Source organism: Oryctolagus cuniculus, chromosome 1 (genome assembly GCF_964237555.1).
Source record: "Oryctolagus cuniculus chromosome 1, mOryCun1.1, whole genome shotgun sequence".
Taxonomy (NCBI): domain Eukaryota; kingdom Metazoa; phylum Chordata; class Mammalia; order Lagomorpha; family Leporidae; genus Oryctolagus; species Oryctolagus cuniculus.
Window position 1 is genome coordinate 153604318 of NC_091432.1, and position 15943 is coordinate 153620260.

General features: G+C 42.1%; 1 protein-coding gene across 10 annotated transcripts in view; it reads left to right on the forward strand.

Moving 5' to 3' along the window:
• Nucleotides 1-15943, forward strand: part of PRUNE2 (prune homolog 2 with BCH domain) — a 316953-nt gene that overhangs the window by 257657 nt on the left and 43353 nt on the right. For all 10 annotated transcript variants that reach the window (XR_011379490.1, XR_011379489.1, XR_011379488.1 and 7 more), the window contains exons 10-11: nt 7033-7112; nt 15386-15586. Coding sequence is in view for 7 of the 10 variants with exons in the window: in XM_051858798.2 (XP_051714758.1) it covers nt 7033-7112; nt 15386-15586 (281 nt within the window). In the remaining 3 variants the exon portion in view is untranslated. The remainder of the gene's footprint in view (nt 1-7032; nt 7113-15385; nt 15587-15943) is intronic.

The window sequence follows — 15943 nt, forward strand, 5'->3', positions numbered from 1 at the left end:
CTTTCTTTTTTATTTTTATTTTTTAAAGATTTTATTTATTTATTTAAGAGGTAGAGTTATAGACAGAGACAATGAGAAACAGAGAGAAAGGTCTTCCACCTGCTGGTTCACTCCCCAAATGGCGGCAATAGCCAGAACTGAGCTTATCCTAAGCCAGGAAGCAGGAGCCAGGAGCTACGAGCTTCTTCTGGGTCTCCCATGTGGGTGCAGGGGCCCAGGCACTTGGGTCATCTTCTACTGCTTTCTCAGGCCATAGCAGAGAGCTGGATTGGAAGAGGGGCAGCCAGACTTGAACCAGTGCCCAAATGGGATGCGGGCACTGCACGTAGAAGCTTAGTCCACTGGGCCACAGCACCGGCCCCCATTAGCTTTATTTATTAAGAAGGAAGAGTACTAGAAATACAAACTCCATTAATCCATGTGGGAGTCATTCTCAGAGTGGTGAAGTTAGTTTACATGCCTGCTCTCCATGTGCTGGTATTCATGATCATTAGAGCAGTACACAGACTTGGTATAAATAGCATCCAATCACATGAGAACTGGATTTTTTTCTAACTTCTTGAGTTGAGTTGAACCCTTAGTTACTTCTGCCCATCTTACTTTCTAATATCTGAATTTAAGGCTATTTATTTGCCTGTAGGAATTCTTCAGTGGCTTTCACAAGCTTTGATGGGTAGGACTCTATTGCTCAGACACTTAACTCACAAGTGCCTTTTCATGAAAGACTTCTGGATGAATGACCCTGAAGTTGGAGAGTATAGTACATGTGACAGTGACTTTTGGTATTTTATCAAACATCCTGTTTGGTCAGTTTTCACGAGTTTGCAAAAAATGTATTTTTATTAATTAATTGCAGGCCTGTCATTATTTCAAGCTTTAAAATTTCATTCTCCAGATATTCCACATTGTTATATATTTCTTTCCAAATTAATTTATAAATTCTTGAGAAGTATATTGAACATTTCCCCCGTGAAACTCATGTTGCCCTAATTTCATAGTCAATTTTTATTTTACATATTTTGTGGCTATGTTATTAAAAGCATGTTGGCTCTGAGTTATTATTATATGTTCTGCGAATTTCATTTTGTCACTGAATAATAACTCTTGTAAGTCTTAATGCTTCTTCTACGTTAAATCTGTTTTTTTATATCTTTTTATATCACTTTATTGCCAACATTTCTTCATCTTTATGTTTTACGTCTTTCTTTCTTTCTTTCATTTTTTTAAAGATTTTATTTATTTGAAAGACAGTTACAGAGAGAGACAGAGGCAGAGAAAGAGAGAGAGAGATCTTCCTTTCTCTGGTTCGCTCCCCAGATGGATGCAACGACTGGAGCTGAGGCTATCTGAAGCCAGGAGCCAGGAGCTTCTTCCAGGTCTCCCGTGCGGGTGCAGGGGCCCAAGCACTTGAGCCAGCCTCCACTACTCTCCCAGGCAAATTAGCAGGGAGCTGGATTGGAAGTGGAGCAGCTGGGACTTGAACTGGGGTCCACATGGGATGGTTGTGTTGCAGGCTGGGGCTTTAACCCACTGCACCACAGCATTGGCCCCAGGTGTTTCTTTCTTAGGTAGATGGCTACTCACGGCTTATGTGACATCTCCTGCTGTGACAAATAACACCAAATCTTGGTGGTTTAAGACAACAGAGTTTTAAAATTTATTCTTTACTCATTATAGTGTCTTTCACATTGACTTTTTTAGTAAGCTTATTGTTAATTTTTCATTTTACTGGGTCTCCCAGCAATCTCAGTGTTTTTCCCCTCCAGTTTATATGGTCTCTCTGTGTGTGTGTGTGTGTGTGTGTGTGTGTGTATAAGCTCATTTTCAGAGTGTTTTTTCTTGCTCCTAAGTGGATCTCTAATGAATCTTAGGTTGTAAAAGTAAATTAAGTACTATCAAATGGCTTCATATTTTATTCTTTAATTTTTCTTTAACTTTTGAATTTTTATTTATTTTCATTTTCCCTGAATGGCAGAAAAATAGAAAAACAGAAAGAGAAATATAGAGAGATAGAGAGAAGGGGGAAGGGCGCGGAGGGAGAGTGGGAGTGAGAGAGAGAGATTTTCCATCTGTTGGTTCACTCTCCAAATACCCACAACAATCAGGGTTAGTCTAGGCTGAAGCCAGAAGCCTAGAACTCCATCCAGGCCTCCCATGTGGGAAGGGACTCAAGTACTTGTGCCTTCACCTGCTGCCTCCCAGGATGTGCATAGGTAGGAAGCTGAATCAGAAGCAGAGTAGCTGGAACCAGAACCAGGCCCTCTGATATGGGGTACAGGTATCCCAAGCAATGATTTAACTGCTGTGTCAAATTCCTAACCCCATGTTTTATTCTTATGGAACCATAAAGTCTTGGGTCTTCAGTGGTTCTAGTTTAATTTATTTTCTTTTTCTTTTTTTAAAATTTATTTATTTGAAAGAGAGAGAGAGTGAGAGACAGAGAAAGAAAGATCATCCATCCTCTGGCTTACTCCCCAAATGGCCACATAACAACCAGGGCGGGGCAAAGAGCCTGGAATTCCATCCAAGTCTCCCAGGTGGGTGGTAGGGCCCCAAGTAATTGGACCATCTTTTGCTGCTTTCCAAGGCACATCAACAGGGAGCTGGGTTGGAAGTGAAGCAGTGGGGACTTGAACCAGCACTATTATGGGATGCTGATGATACTAAACTGCTGCTCCACAATATTGGCCCCAATTTTATTTATTTTTTTAAAGATTTATTTATTTATTTGAAAGTCAGAGTTACACAGAAAGAGGAGAGGCAGAGAGAGAGATCTTCCATCCGATGGTTCACTTCCCAATTGGCCCCAATGGCCGGAGCTGTGCCTATCGGAAGCCAGGAACCAGGAGCTTCTTTCAGGTCTCCTACATGGGTGCAGGGGCCCAAGGACTTGGGCCATCTTCCACTGCTTTCCCAGGACATAACAGAGAGCTGGATGGGAAGAGGAGCAGCCAGGACTAGAACCGGTGCCCATATGGGATGCCGGTGCTTCAGGCCAGGGTGCTAACTCACTGCACCACAGCACCAGCCCCCCAATTTTAATTTCTTATTTGGATCTCCTGAATCATTCAGGTACTTGGCACACTACTGAGTGTCTCCAATTCTTTTAGGTTGCTTTTTATTGCCTACCAGGAAGACTGTGTTTTCCAAGGCCAGAAAATAGTTCTTTTTCTCATTCCCTTCTCATCAAGGGGCAGTTGTTTAGGGCCCACAGCCTTATTTAGAAGTTTGGGTCTGAGCCTCTCTTCTAGTACTGGAGGTCACTCCTGCTGTGGGACTGTAATGCCTGCGGTCATTCCAGAAACCCCGTGGGCACCCTTTTCATCATCTTTCTCTGCTGACATGTCATTTCTAGCTTCTGGGATTTCCCCTGGTCCCTTTCAAGCTTGGAAATGTATTACAAATGCTGCTTGACTTACTGTAGGGTATGTTTAAATAAACCCATCGAAATTTGCAAATGTAAGTTGAAAATGCACTGAACACACCTGAACTATCGAATGGCCTAGTTTAGCAACACAGCACACTGTGGAGTACCAATTGGTTCCCCTCGTGATAGTGGAACTGACTGGCAGTTGCAGCTCCCTGTGGCCAGCCAGTATCAGGAGACACTAACAGACTGCATATCCCTGGCCCAAGAGAAGATCAAATTTCAAAATTTGGGGTATGATTCTACTGAATTGTACTGCTTTAGCACCACCATAAAGTTGAAAAATTATTGAAGCTAACTATAGTAAATAGGGGACCTTCTGTAATTACTTCCTGGGTATTCTCTTTCATACAGCATTTCTTGCGTTTATGACAATACACATCGTGACACATTGCTAGACATAATTCTTCCTTATATCTCCCTTTCAGCAAAGAGAGAAAGCCTCAGGGTGATAGCCCAGGGATCTCTATCTTGAATTCAATGGCATTGTTTTATTTTTTCTGTTTAACTTTTGTGACATTCATTTCAGTTGAGTGAATTCAGTTTCTATATACATTAGTGATTAAATTATTTTAAAATAACTTACATGGATTTAAAGAAAAAAATTAATAAACTGAAAAGTGATGGTTATGACAAAAATCATAAAGGTCATGTATTTTTGTTTTGTTTTAAAGATTTATTTATTCAAAATGTGGATAGATTGGAGGGTCAGAGAGAGAGAGAGAGAGCGATTTTCTATCTGCTGGGTCACTCCCCAAATGCCCACAACAGCCAGGGCTGGGCCAGGCTGAAGCTAGGAGCCAGAAACTTGATCTGGATCTCCCACATGGATGGTAGGGGCTCAAATACTTTGGAGATCATCCACTGCCTCCTCAGGCACATTGCAGGAAGCTAGATCAGAACTGGAGTAAGCAGGACTGAAATTGGTACTCCACTATGGGACACTGGCATCGTAAGTGGTGGTTTAACCTAAACCTGGTACACCACAACACTGGTATCAAGGTGATGTATTAATACCCAAGCTTGTGGACTTCTTTTTTTTAACTTTTATTTAATGAATATAAATTTCCAAAGTACAGCTTATGGATTACAATGGCGTCCCCCCCCCATAACTTCCCTCCCACCCATAACCCTCCCCTCTCCCGCTCCCTGTCACCTTGCTTGTGGACTTCTTAAGAGCATTGAATGTATTTATCTTTTTACAGATTTATTATTTATTTATTTTCTTGAGAGGCAGAGAGACAGAAAGGTCTTCCATACATTGGTTCACTCCTCAAATGGCTGTAATGGCTGGAGTTGGACCAGTCCGAAGTCAGGACCCAGGAGCTTCTTCTGGGTCTTCCACGGAGCTGGTGCAGGGGTCCAAGCACTTAGGCCATCTTCCGCTGGGTGCTGGATCAGAAGTGAAGCAGCTGGGACTCAGACTGGTGCCCATATGGATGCTGGTGCCACAGGTGGAGGCTTAACCTGCTACACCAGAGTGCCAACCCCCTCAGCTTCGCTCCCCATTTGCTACAACGTTCTTTCATGCTTTAGCAACCCAGAGAAGAATCTGTGTACATCAATAAGAGTCTAGGTTGAGACATGAAAATAGGTTATTCAAATTAAGAACTGAAAGTTTGAGCCTAGTGTGAGTCAGATACTCCCTTAAAAGAGTCAATATTAGAGGTACAGTCAGAGTGGGCTAGATAGATGAAGATGTAGTAATAAATTACCACTCTATCTCAGGGGAAAACACAATAAAATTCTGTTCTTGCTTACCCCGCCCCCACCCCCGCCAATGAGCTTTACCCAATAACCATCCATCAAGGTGGGCAGAAGACGTGGGCCTGCTATGCTTGCTCTTGAGTTCTCTGCCCAGGGGGCACATCTGCCACTTCCACCCTTTTCATCAGCCAAAGCAAGTCACGTGGCCACACTCATTTCCAAGGGAGCTGGGAGGTGTGAGATTACCACACACCCAGAAATACTGGTGAAGAACAGTAGTGTTACCACACCAGCCAGCAAAGAAACCATGGCACAGCTCTGACAGCTCCTCTAGGTGGAGACATGCAGCTGGTTCATCCATGGTAGAATCAGACTTGTGCCCACAGCTCCCTCGACTTTGTTAGCTCCATGCTGTGCACCGGGAACTTCACAGTAGTGGCTACCGAGGAGGAAGGTCAAACTGCCTTATTCCCACTGGAGTGATAACGGACCTTGAGGTACTTCCACTGCTGATCATACAATTGCTGTTCTCCTTAATCACCAGCTACTCTGTTTGGCTACTTCCTTCCTACAAATGGAAGATGTGACAGTGTTACTATTCTTGGGTCAATTAAGATGCTGCTTGGGAAGCCTGTATCTCATATTGGAGTGCCCAGGTTGGCGTCCTGGCTCCTTTGCCAATTTCAATTTCCTACTGATGTGCAACCAGGGAGGCAGCAGATGATGGCTCAGGTAGTTGAATCCCTGCCTCCCTGGTGTACATGATGTCCATGATATTGATGTTCATGGTTCTTACTCATAGTCACCGTAAAAAGGCTTTATTCTAAGTCGGGACCACTACATGTACTTGTTTACGGGCAAAGGACAACTTCCCCTCCACCTTCTGAAGTTTCTCTGGAATAAACTGACCAGGGTTGAATAGGACAAAAAGGCATACAAATTTATCAATGAGCGAAAGGAATGAATCACAGCACAGGCAAATATCACATGAGTGTGAATACTCAGTAACTCAGTATCAGAAACTTAAATACCCCTGTTTCTGTGGGGAGAACAAAGGAATGTCAGGAAAACAGCAAATGATCTTTAGGTACAATCAGTGGGTTTGGAAAACAGAAATGGGACTTAAGGACAAAGTCCCTTTGGCCCACAGAACACACAATGATTTGTAAATGATTCTCTTTGGGATCAAAATAGAAAACAATGGGATGTGTCGAAAGTGTGCCCAGTTGCGTTGACCCAGTCTTTCTTCTTGTGATAGAACTGAGTTAATAAAAACTCAGGGAAGGCATCTTCTTCCTCGGCATGCAGACTTAGGCAGACAAGAAGATACCAGAAGAAAGCCTGTTTCAGCATTTGCTGAATGTTCCTTTAATTTAAAATAATTGGCATTTCAGGATCCCACTGTCGGGGGTGACGATGCCTGGACTTCTTGGCTTATATCATGTGAGCTGATAACGTTATCCTAGAACCTCTGAATTTCCTATTTATTTATTTTTGACAGGCAGAGTTAGTGAGAGAGAGAGACAGAGAGTTATAGACAGTGAGAGAGAGAGAGAAAGGTCTTCCTTCCGTTGGTTCACTCCCCTAATGGTTGCCACGGGCCGGCCCTGCGCACCGATCTGAAGCCAGGAGCCGGGTGCTTCCTCCTGGTCTCCCATGCAGGTGCAGGGACCAAGCACTTCGGCCATCCTCCACTGCACTCCCAGGCCACAGCAGAGAGCTAGACTGGAAGAGGAGTAACTGGGACTAGTACCCAGCGCCCCAACCGGGACTAGAACCCGGGGTGCCTGCACCGCAGGTGGAGGATTAGCCTAGTGAGCCATAGCACCGATCTGAATTTCCTTTTCACAGAAAACAGTATCTCACAAAGATTTTACTCTTTGTCTGCTCTTTTTCAGACTTCTGTCAGAGGATGTAGGAATGGACAGCCCCTTTGAAGCGGGAATGCTGAGTCCCAACGCCGCAGACATGAGGCCTGGTGAGAAGAGCATGTGTTTGCTTCCTTCCCTGGCATTCATACCCCAACACTGTCGTTGTTCAGTGCAGGGAACATCTCCTGGGTATCCAATTTGGGATTTCAGTGATAAAAGAGAAGGGGAACTCACAGGTGTCAGAGATGTTAGGCTCAAGTTGTTAATGTTGGAGTTAACTAGAATTTATAGTCACTTATGTGTACCACATTTTATCTCCTGGGCTGCAAGGTTATCTGGCAATGTTTTTAGTGCCTTTGATAACTAGCTATTCTATGTCATAATACCTAATTTTGACTAATGACCTAAATCTAACGATCAAATTTACACATGATTGTGAGAATGTTTAAAAGTGGAATGATCACTCTCCTAACTGTGAAAAAAACAAACCAAAACAACCTTATACTATAAAGGTATATTTATTTATTTTTAAGATTTATTTATTTGAAAGGCAGACTCACAGAAATAGGAGAAACAGAGAGAGATACAGAGAGATCTTCCATCAACTGGTTCACTCCCCAAATGGCTACAACAGCCATTTGGGGCCAAGCTGAAGCCAGGAGCCCAGAACTCCATCTGATTTCCATCATCCGCTACCTTCCCAGGTGCATTAGCAGGAATCTGGATTGGAAGCAGACTAATTGATACTTGAGCAAGCACTCCAGTATGGAATGGTGGTATTGCAAGCAGTGGCTTAACCCACTGTGCCACAATGCTGGCCCCCACTATAAGGGTTTAAATACAAGGCACACACAAAAAGAAATATTAAATTCTCTGTTGCAATTTACATGACTCTCATTTTGTATTAGACTCATTCCTTTGCTCTGCACCAACTTAGGGTCAGGCCAAGCTCCTGGGCCATCTCCCTAGCCTAGACTGATGGGTCTAGGCTAGGGAGAAGGGAGGTAATTAAACTTGCTTTCTGTCCTACTATTTAAGGTGCATAGTTTAATAATTAATCATGTGACATACTTATTTTTACATGTTCTGTGGCCAAGTAAACTTGATGACTTTATGTCTCTCCTATCTTCAAGATTCACAGAGAACTTCTGAGAATAAAGGCACTAAGGCTGTAGTTATCCTATGTGGTAGTAGCTAGTCACATGTGGCTATTTAAGTTAATTAAAATTTTAAAATTGAATTATTTAATTTCATTTCAAATGCTTAATAGCCATATATAGAACATTTCAGTCTTCACAGAAAGTTCTTTTGGACATCATTACTCTAAGAATTCCTATGATATAGAAATCCAGTGGTTTTTTTTTTTTCAAACTTATTGTTCAGTTGAAAGTTATTTTCAAGTAATATGTAAAAATATTATATGGAAACAATTTTGGATATGGTCTCTCCAGAAAAGGAGAATCTTAACGATAAAAGAACAGTGCTAGATCCCTTAGGACATAGCCAGAGTTAGAATACCAGAGTTGAAGGGTATAACAGATGACTTTTGAAAAACTGTGTGCCATTCCTGGCGCTGTGGCTCACTTGCTAATCCTCTGCCTGCAGCGCCGGCATCCCATATGGGCACCAGGTTCTAGTCCCGGTTGCTCCTCTTCCAGTCCAGCTCTCTGCTGTGGGCCGGGAGGGCAGTGGAGGATGGCCCAAGTGCTTGGGCCCTGCACCCGCATGGGAGACTGGGAGGAGGCGCCGGCTCCTGGCTTTGGATCAGTGCAGCACTAGCCGTGATGGCCATTTGGGGAGTGAACCAATGGAAGGAAGACCTTTCTCTCTCTCTCTCACTGTCTGTAACTCTACCTATCAAATAAATAAATAAAAAGTCTTTAAAATAAAAAAGAAAACATTTTAAAAAAGAGAAAAACTGTGTGCCAAGAAATTCTGTCATTTATGTTTGTAGGTGAAGAGAGCACACTCTTTTCTCCTACTCTTCTCTCACACAGTACACTTCTGTGATGAGATGTGTAGGGAATTTTTCTTATACACCAGAAAATTTGGCAGGGGACACAAACTGGGTATCCTATAATTCAATTCAATTCTGACAAAGTCTACTTGGATGCCCCTTCAGATGACTTCCAACTATGCCACACCTCTTAAAAGTTCTCAATATCAGAGCCAGCACTATGGTGTAGTAGGTAAAGGTGCTGACTGTAATGCTATAATCGCACGTGGGCACCAGTTCGAGTCCCAGCTGTACAACTTCAGATTCAGCTTCCTGATAATGGCCTGGGAAAGCAGTGGAGGATGGACCAAGTACTTGGGTTCCTGCCACCCATGTGGGAGACTCTAAGAAGCTCCTGGCTCCTGACTTTGGCCTTGTTCCAGGGCTGGCCCTTATTGCCATCTTTGGAGTAAACCAGAGGATGGAAGATCTCTGTCTCTCCTTCTTTCTCTGACTTTCAAAAATAAAGAAATCTTAAAAAAAAAAAAAAAAAGTTCCCCAAATCACCACCTGGGACCAAGCTCCCAATACATGAACCTTTGAGAGGACAAACAACATCCAAACCATAGCAACTAGACTATGCATGATTGATTGCTAGTTCTATCTCTAGGTGAAAAATTCATTTGCCATTTGTGATACTTGCAGCTGAGATAGTTATTAAAAGAAGTTAATGATTTTGCAGCCTGGGCCCAGTTCAAAAGTTTATAGAACTCAAATGTTCATGTTCCCAGGTAGCAGCTGGATATGTCCGTAAATCTTGGTCCCTCCCTCAATGACTTCTTAACTCCATCTTGAAATGCTTGTAAATGTTGTTTTTTGTCATGATTTTCTCTTGGAGTTCCCATTTCTCTATTTTGGTCATGGTCAAGAAGCATCAATGATCGATCTTTGGATCATGCATCTATTTTATATAAGTCTGGTACTTCAGAATTGGAAAGGCTCATTCCCAGGAAGTCATAGCTCATAAAGAATGGGAAGAAGTGACTATAGATACAGACATTGAGGCCACATTTCAGAAACAAGGAGGTAGTCAGAGAGCAGGGCTTAGGCAATACAGCAGTACTTTTCACTGGAGTTTTTCCAATAAGGATGATCAACTGCTTCCAGTTGATGTACAATCATTATTCTGGTAGGAAAATTAATTAAACAATGAGTTATACATCATAATAAAACATTATACAAAGTACAAGCAACAGTAAGAATACCAAGGAACATAAATAACATCATAATGGATCCAAGTACTTGAGCCATCACCTGCTGCCTCACAAAGTGTGCATTAGGAGGAAGCTGGAATCAAGAGTGGAGTCAAAATTCAAACCTAGGCACACTGATATGGGATGCAGTCATCTTAACTGCCAAACCAAACACCCAGTCCGCAAACAGGCTTTTAAGGTTATTATAGAGGAACAAGACTTGATGATATATATTGTTTTATTGTTTATATATTGTTTTATTGATCTATTTAGTATTTATAGTATTTATATATTGTTTATATATTGTTTTATTGATCTATTTAGTATTAAAATGTTGCTTCTAATATAAGGAGATCTTGGAACTTAATTGTCTATAACCAGAGGCAAGCCATATCTCTCCATTCTATAACTGGGTGATAGTTCTTCCTAACAGGTGGAGAAAATCATCCTTGGGTGTTTGTTCTGCCCTTTTTAATGATGATCTTCTGGGATCATCAAATGAAAATAAAAGACTATGTCCAAGATGATTGAGAATTTGATTATGGGCCAGTTAAAGAGATCTCAGCTAGTAATTTCAGAAAACTGTAAAACAGAAGAATGGTTTCTTCCAACAATATATAGCTTCTTAGTGTTCTCCAGAAATTCTCTTATTATAGGGTATCCACTAGGAAAGTCCAGGAGAGCTGGCTGTGGGTAATGGCCACAAATTCAACAATTGGATTTGTTCTCAAAGTTAGTAAATGACTGAGCCCTTTGAAGAAAAATTAGAATCAAAGTTTTCAGAATGTTGCAATATATAAAGAAAGAAAAATATTATATATACCATATATATTATACCTATCATATGTACATATCTCCCAGGTCTTACTTCCTGGGAGATCTGCCGACTTCTGATGTCATCCACTTAGTTTTTTCAGGTATGGATGAGTTATTTGCTAGGCATCTTTGAATTTTAATTTGATATAGCCAGTGTTCTCACAGATCATTCATGTAGGGTAGCTTTCTTTAATTGAGAAACCTAAGTCCATGAGTTAATTACTTTTAGTTTAGCAATACACAACTTAGTTAACAAACGTGGAAGGCGCCTTTATGAAAGTGGCACTTCAACACACACGATCACCAGGCTAAGATTGTGTGTTGTTGTTACTTCATATCTCGGGAGAATGCTGTGGAAAGATTGCTCTGCAAATTGTGAATTAGCTTTGAGGGCCTTCCTTAGCTCCTGACAATAAGTAGGAAGGTTGCTTCTTATCATAGCATATTCATATAGTCCTTCAGCTAGTCTCATAGACATACCAGTAACTATTCTAAAGGGTTGCAGCTTGCTTCTGCCTGGGGAAGTGGGTCTAAGTGACACCAAAGGCAGAGCCTTAGATTAGGGAAAATTGGAGATTTCTATTAATTTTGCAAATGGAAGTTTATGATTCCACTAGTGCATTCCATTAACCTTGAGGACTGAAAACAATATGCATACTGAATATGCTGGGAAACAGACAAAATTTGCAAAGGATTGAACTATTTGCACAGTAAAATGCAATAATCTGAAGCTATACAGTTCACTCCCCAAGAAGGAATAATATTTATTTTTGAGGTCTTAGGAATTTAAATTTGGGAAAACAGATTCAGATAGCTCTGAATGAGTGCTCTGAAGAATCTCAGGTTGTACAGTGTGGTGGAATGAGAATTTTTTTAAAAGATTTATTTATTTATTTATTTATTTATTTGAAAGGCAGAGTTACAAAGAGGCAGAGGCAGAGAGAGAGAGAGGTCTTCCATCCGCTGATTCATTCCCCAGATGGCCACAAAAGCTGGAGCTGCACCAATCCAAAGCCAGGAGCCAGGAGCCAGGAGCTTCTTCCAGGTCTCCCAAGTGGATGCAGGGGCCCAAGGACTTGGGCCATCTTCTACTGCTTTCCCAGGCCACAGTGGAGGGCTGTATCGGAAGTAGAGCAGCCAGGATTCGAACCGGCGCCCATATGTAGCTTTACCTGCTACACCACAGCACTGGCCCCTGTACAGGGCTTTTAAAGGGAAGGAGAAGCTGAGGATAAAGGAAATCCCACACATTACATGAAAAGGAAGAAGGCTGGCAGAAAAGTTGTTCTGTGCATCACTAGGCGATACATGATTGATTGCTAAGGCTAGCCCTAGGTAACAAGTTCATTTGTCATTTGTGACAATTGCAGCTGCAATATTAAGTAAACAGTATTAATGTCTTTTGCAGACTTGGCCTAGTTCAACAGTTTACATTTCCATGCTCAGTTCAAAAGTTTGCATTCTCAGACTGAAGCCTGATAATGTGCACAAGTCCTAGTTCTTTCATGGCCTCCCAACTCCATTTCAAAATACTCTTTAAATGTTGCCTTTTGTCCTGATTTTCCTCTAGATTTCACACAAGGTATGGAGTAAAGGGTGTAGACTTTCCATGGCCTTTCCAAGGGTGCTACACTCCCAGCACCCCCAATGTATCCATCAACCTGAAAGATTTTCAAACTTTGTTGTTCAAGAGTTTTTATTGAGGTTAATCTCTAACCTCCCACCTCTATCCCAGAGGTCAGTGAGTGCGACTGGAAGTTCCAAACCTCTGGTCACTGGTTTTGTTGTTGTTGTTGAACAGCCCCACCTAGAAGTTACCTGGGGGTCCCATCCTATGTTACCTCATTACCAGAAACTCAGGTGAAATCCAAAGGAGCTTGTTATGAGTAACAAAAGACATTCCTATCACTTAGAAAATCCCAAAGGCTTTAGGAGCTAGGAGCCTGGAACCAGAGACTGAGACCAAATATGCTGCATATGACTTTAGATTAGGTTATCTCTACTTTTGTTTGGTTTTGATAAACTTGGTTATAAACTGCTTTTCCAGCTCTACCTCTGTTAAAGGAAACACATGTGAACAGCAAGAGACACACCACAGTGAAAGGATGGGCGCTCTGTATGTAAATATTAACATAAGATTGCCACTTATGGGAGTCAATTTCAAGCGATATTGGCCTCAGAGGTAGTGCCTGGAGTGAGCAGTAAGCCTAGCGGTTAAGGTGCCCACATCCCACATTGCAGTGCCTGAGTTCTCTTCCTGGCTCTGGCTCCCCACTCCAGCCTCCTGCCAGTGCAGATCCTGGGAGGCAGCAGTGCTGGCTCAAGTGATTGGATTCATGAGTTAAGTTCTTGGCTCCCAGCTTCAGCCCTGATTCAGCCCGAACCACTGCAGTCATTTGAAGAGTGAACTTGTGGTTTGAAGCTCTTTCTGTCACTTTTTCTGTCCCTCAAATAAATGAAGGAAAAGAGTTACTGACTGCTGTTACAGATTCAAAGAATGTGACCTGGGAGAATACCTCAGGTTTTATTAACAAAACAAACAAACAAACAAACAAAAAAGGCCATCCAAGGAAAGGTCACTGAGATTATATATGGAATTGTCAGGACTTGAAGAGAAGTATTCTGGGAGGAACTATGAACACAGAAGATACAATTCTCTCTCTCTCTCTTTTTTTTTTTTTTAAAGATTCATTTATTTATTTGAAAGAGTTACAGACAGAAGGAAAGAGAGAGAGAGAGAGAGAGAGAGAGATGGATCTTCCATCCACTGTTTCACTCCCCAGATGGCCGAAACAGCCAGAACTGTGCCAATCCAAAGCCAGGAGCCAGGAGCTTCCTCTGGGTCTCCCACCTGGATGCAGGGGCCCAAGTACTTGGGCCGTCCTCCGCTGCTTTCCCAGGTGCATTATCAGGGAGCTGGATCAAAAGTGGAGCATCCAGGACTCGAACTGGCGCCCATATAGGATTCTGGCATTGCAGAGATAAAATTCTTTTTTTTAATAACATGTTTATTATGCTAATTTCTTTGTGTCTAACTTCTAAGATTCTGAACAACATTGGTAAGACATTTTGTAATTGATAAAATCATTTTTAAATAATTTTCACATGCCAGGATCTATTCTAAACACTTCACCTGTATTAATTTGGTTTTCATGACAAATATATATATGGTACACACTATTATAATTCCTGACTTACCCAAACGGAAACTGATTGATAGAGATTTTGTTTTGTTTGTTTTATTTAAAGTATACAAATTTCATGTATTTTTATATTCAGATTTAGGAACCTGGTGATACTTCTCTATACTTCCTCCCATCGACGGTTGTACCCTTCTTCCTCCTCCCTCTCCTATTTCCACTCTTAATATTTACCAAGATCTATTTTCAGTTTACTTTATACTCATATTATTAACCCTACACTAAGTAAAGAGTTCAACAGACAGTATAAAAAAAAAAAAAACCCACTGTTCCTCAGCAGTAGAGACAAGGGCAGTAAATGATTATCGAGTCTCAAAATGTCAGTTTCACCCCACTACTTTACATTTTAGGTACTCTATCAGTTTCCACAGATCAAAGAAAACATATGGTATCTGTCTTTCTGGGACTCGCTTATAATTTTTAAAAATATTTATTTATCTATTTATTTGAAAGTCAGGTTTACACAAAGAAGAGGCAGAGAGAGAAAGAGAGAGGTCCTCCATCCACTGTTTCACTCCCCAGATGGCCGCAACGGCCAGAACTGTGCCAATCTGAAGCCAGGAGCCAGGAGCTTCCCCTGGGTCTTCCCACCTGGATGCAGGGGCCCAAGAACTTGGGCCATCCTCCGCTGATTTCCCAGGCAATAGCAGAAAGCTGGATCGGAAGTGGAGCAGCCAGGACTCTAACCGGTGCTCACATGGGATGCCAGCACCACAGGCAGCGGCTTCACCCGCTATGCCATAGCACCTGCCCAAGGGACTGGCTTATAATTCTTAACCTCTGCTCCACAGGAGCAAAGTCAACACACACTATTAGAAAATGTATGCATATGTTGGCTTAATTGTTTTTCTTTAGTAATATACCCCCTACAAATTCAATTTAATATCAGAGCAATATCAAGTTCTCAAACCTGAATGAGGAAGTTCTACAAACTAGTTTTCTACCCATTTAGCAATAGCTCTTGCTTCCTGTCTCCATCAGCCAGAGCTGAATGGTCTAGCAGAAGCCAGAGGCCCGCTGTCCGGAAGGGGGTCCAATCACACAGAAGGGAGTGTAACAAGTCTATCTCTTCTGAAAGGGCCTTACAAATGTGTTTTTCACTGGGGCCCAAATCTGCCCTTGGCAGCCATGCTTATGGCCTAGTACTTGATGTTACCATTCCTTTTCTTCTTTAGAACCTCCCAGTTCTTTGGATCTTAACAGCAGTCATCCTCGGAGAATCAAGCTCACAGCCCCGAATATCAACCTTTCTCTGGACCAAAGTGAAGGGTCGGTTCTCTCCGATGATAACCTGGACAGTCCTGATGAGATTGACATCAACGTGGATGAGCTCGACACTCCTGATGAAGCAGATTCTTTTGAGTACACTGGCCACGGTAAGCCCATAAGCTTGGCAAAGCCAAAGTGAAATGATGAGTGGAAGATCATCTGACTGGTAGCAGGAGCAAGTCCCACCCCTCCTCATTCTTGTGCCAGTGGCTCCTTTCTACGATTTCTAGCTTTTGTTTGTATTTCTTGCCTGACAGTTTGGGGCAGGCTTGGTTCACAGAGGTCACACGGAAGGCTGGCTGTATTATCAAACCCCTACTCTGTACCAGGTCTTGTGCCAGGCACTTGGAGTAAGGGGAAGAAAGCTGTGAGATGCTGTGTTGTAAAAAAACTGGAGCTGCAGTCAAATGCTCTACCTCTGAGCTATACCCCCACACCCTATGAGAGTATTTTAGGCATGGAAA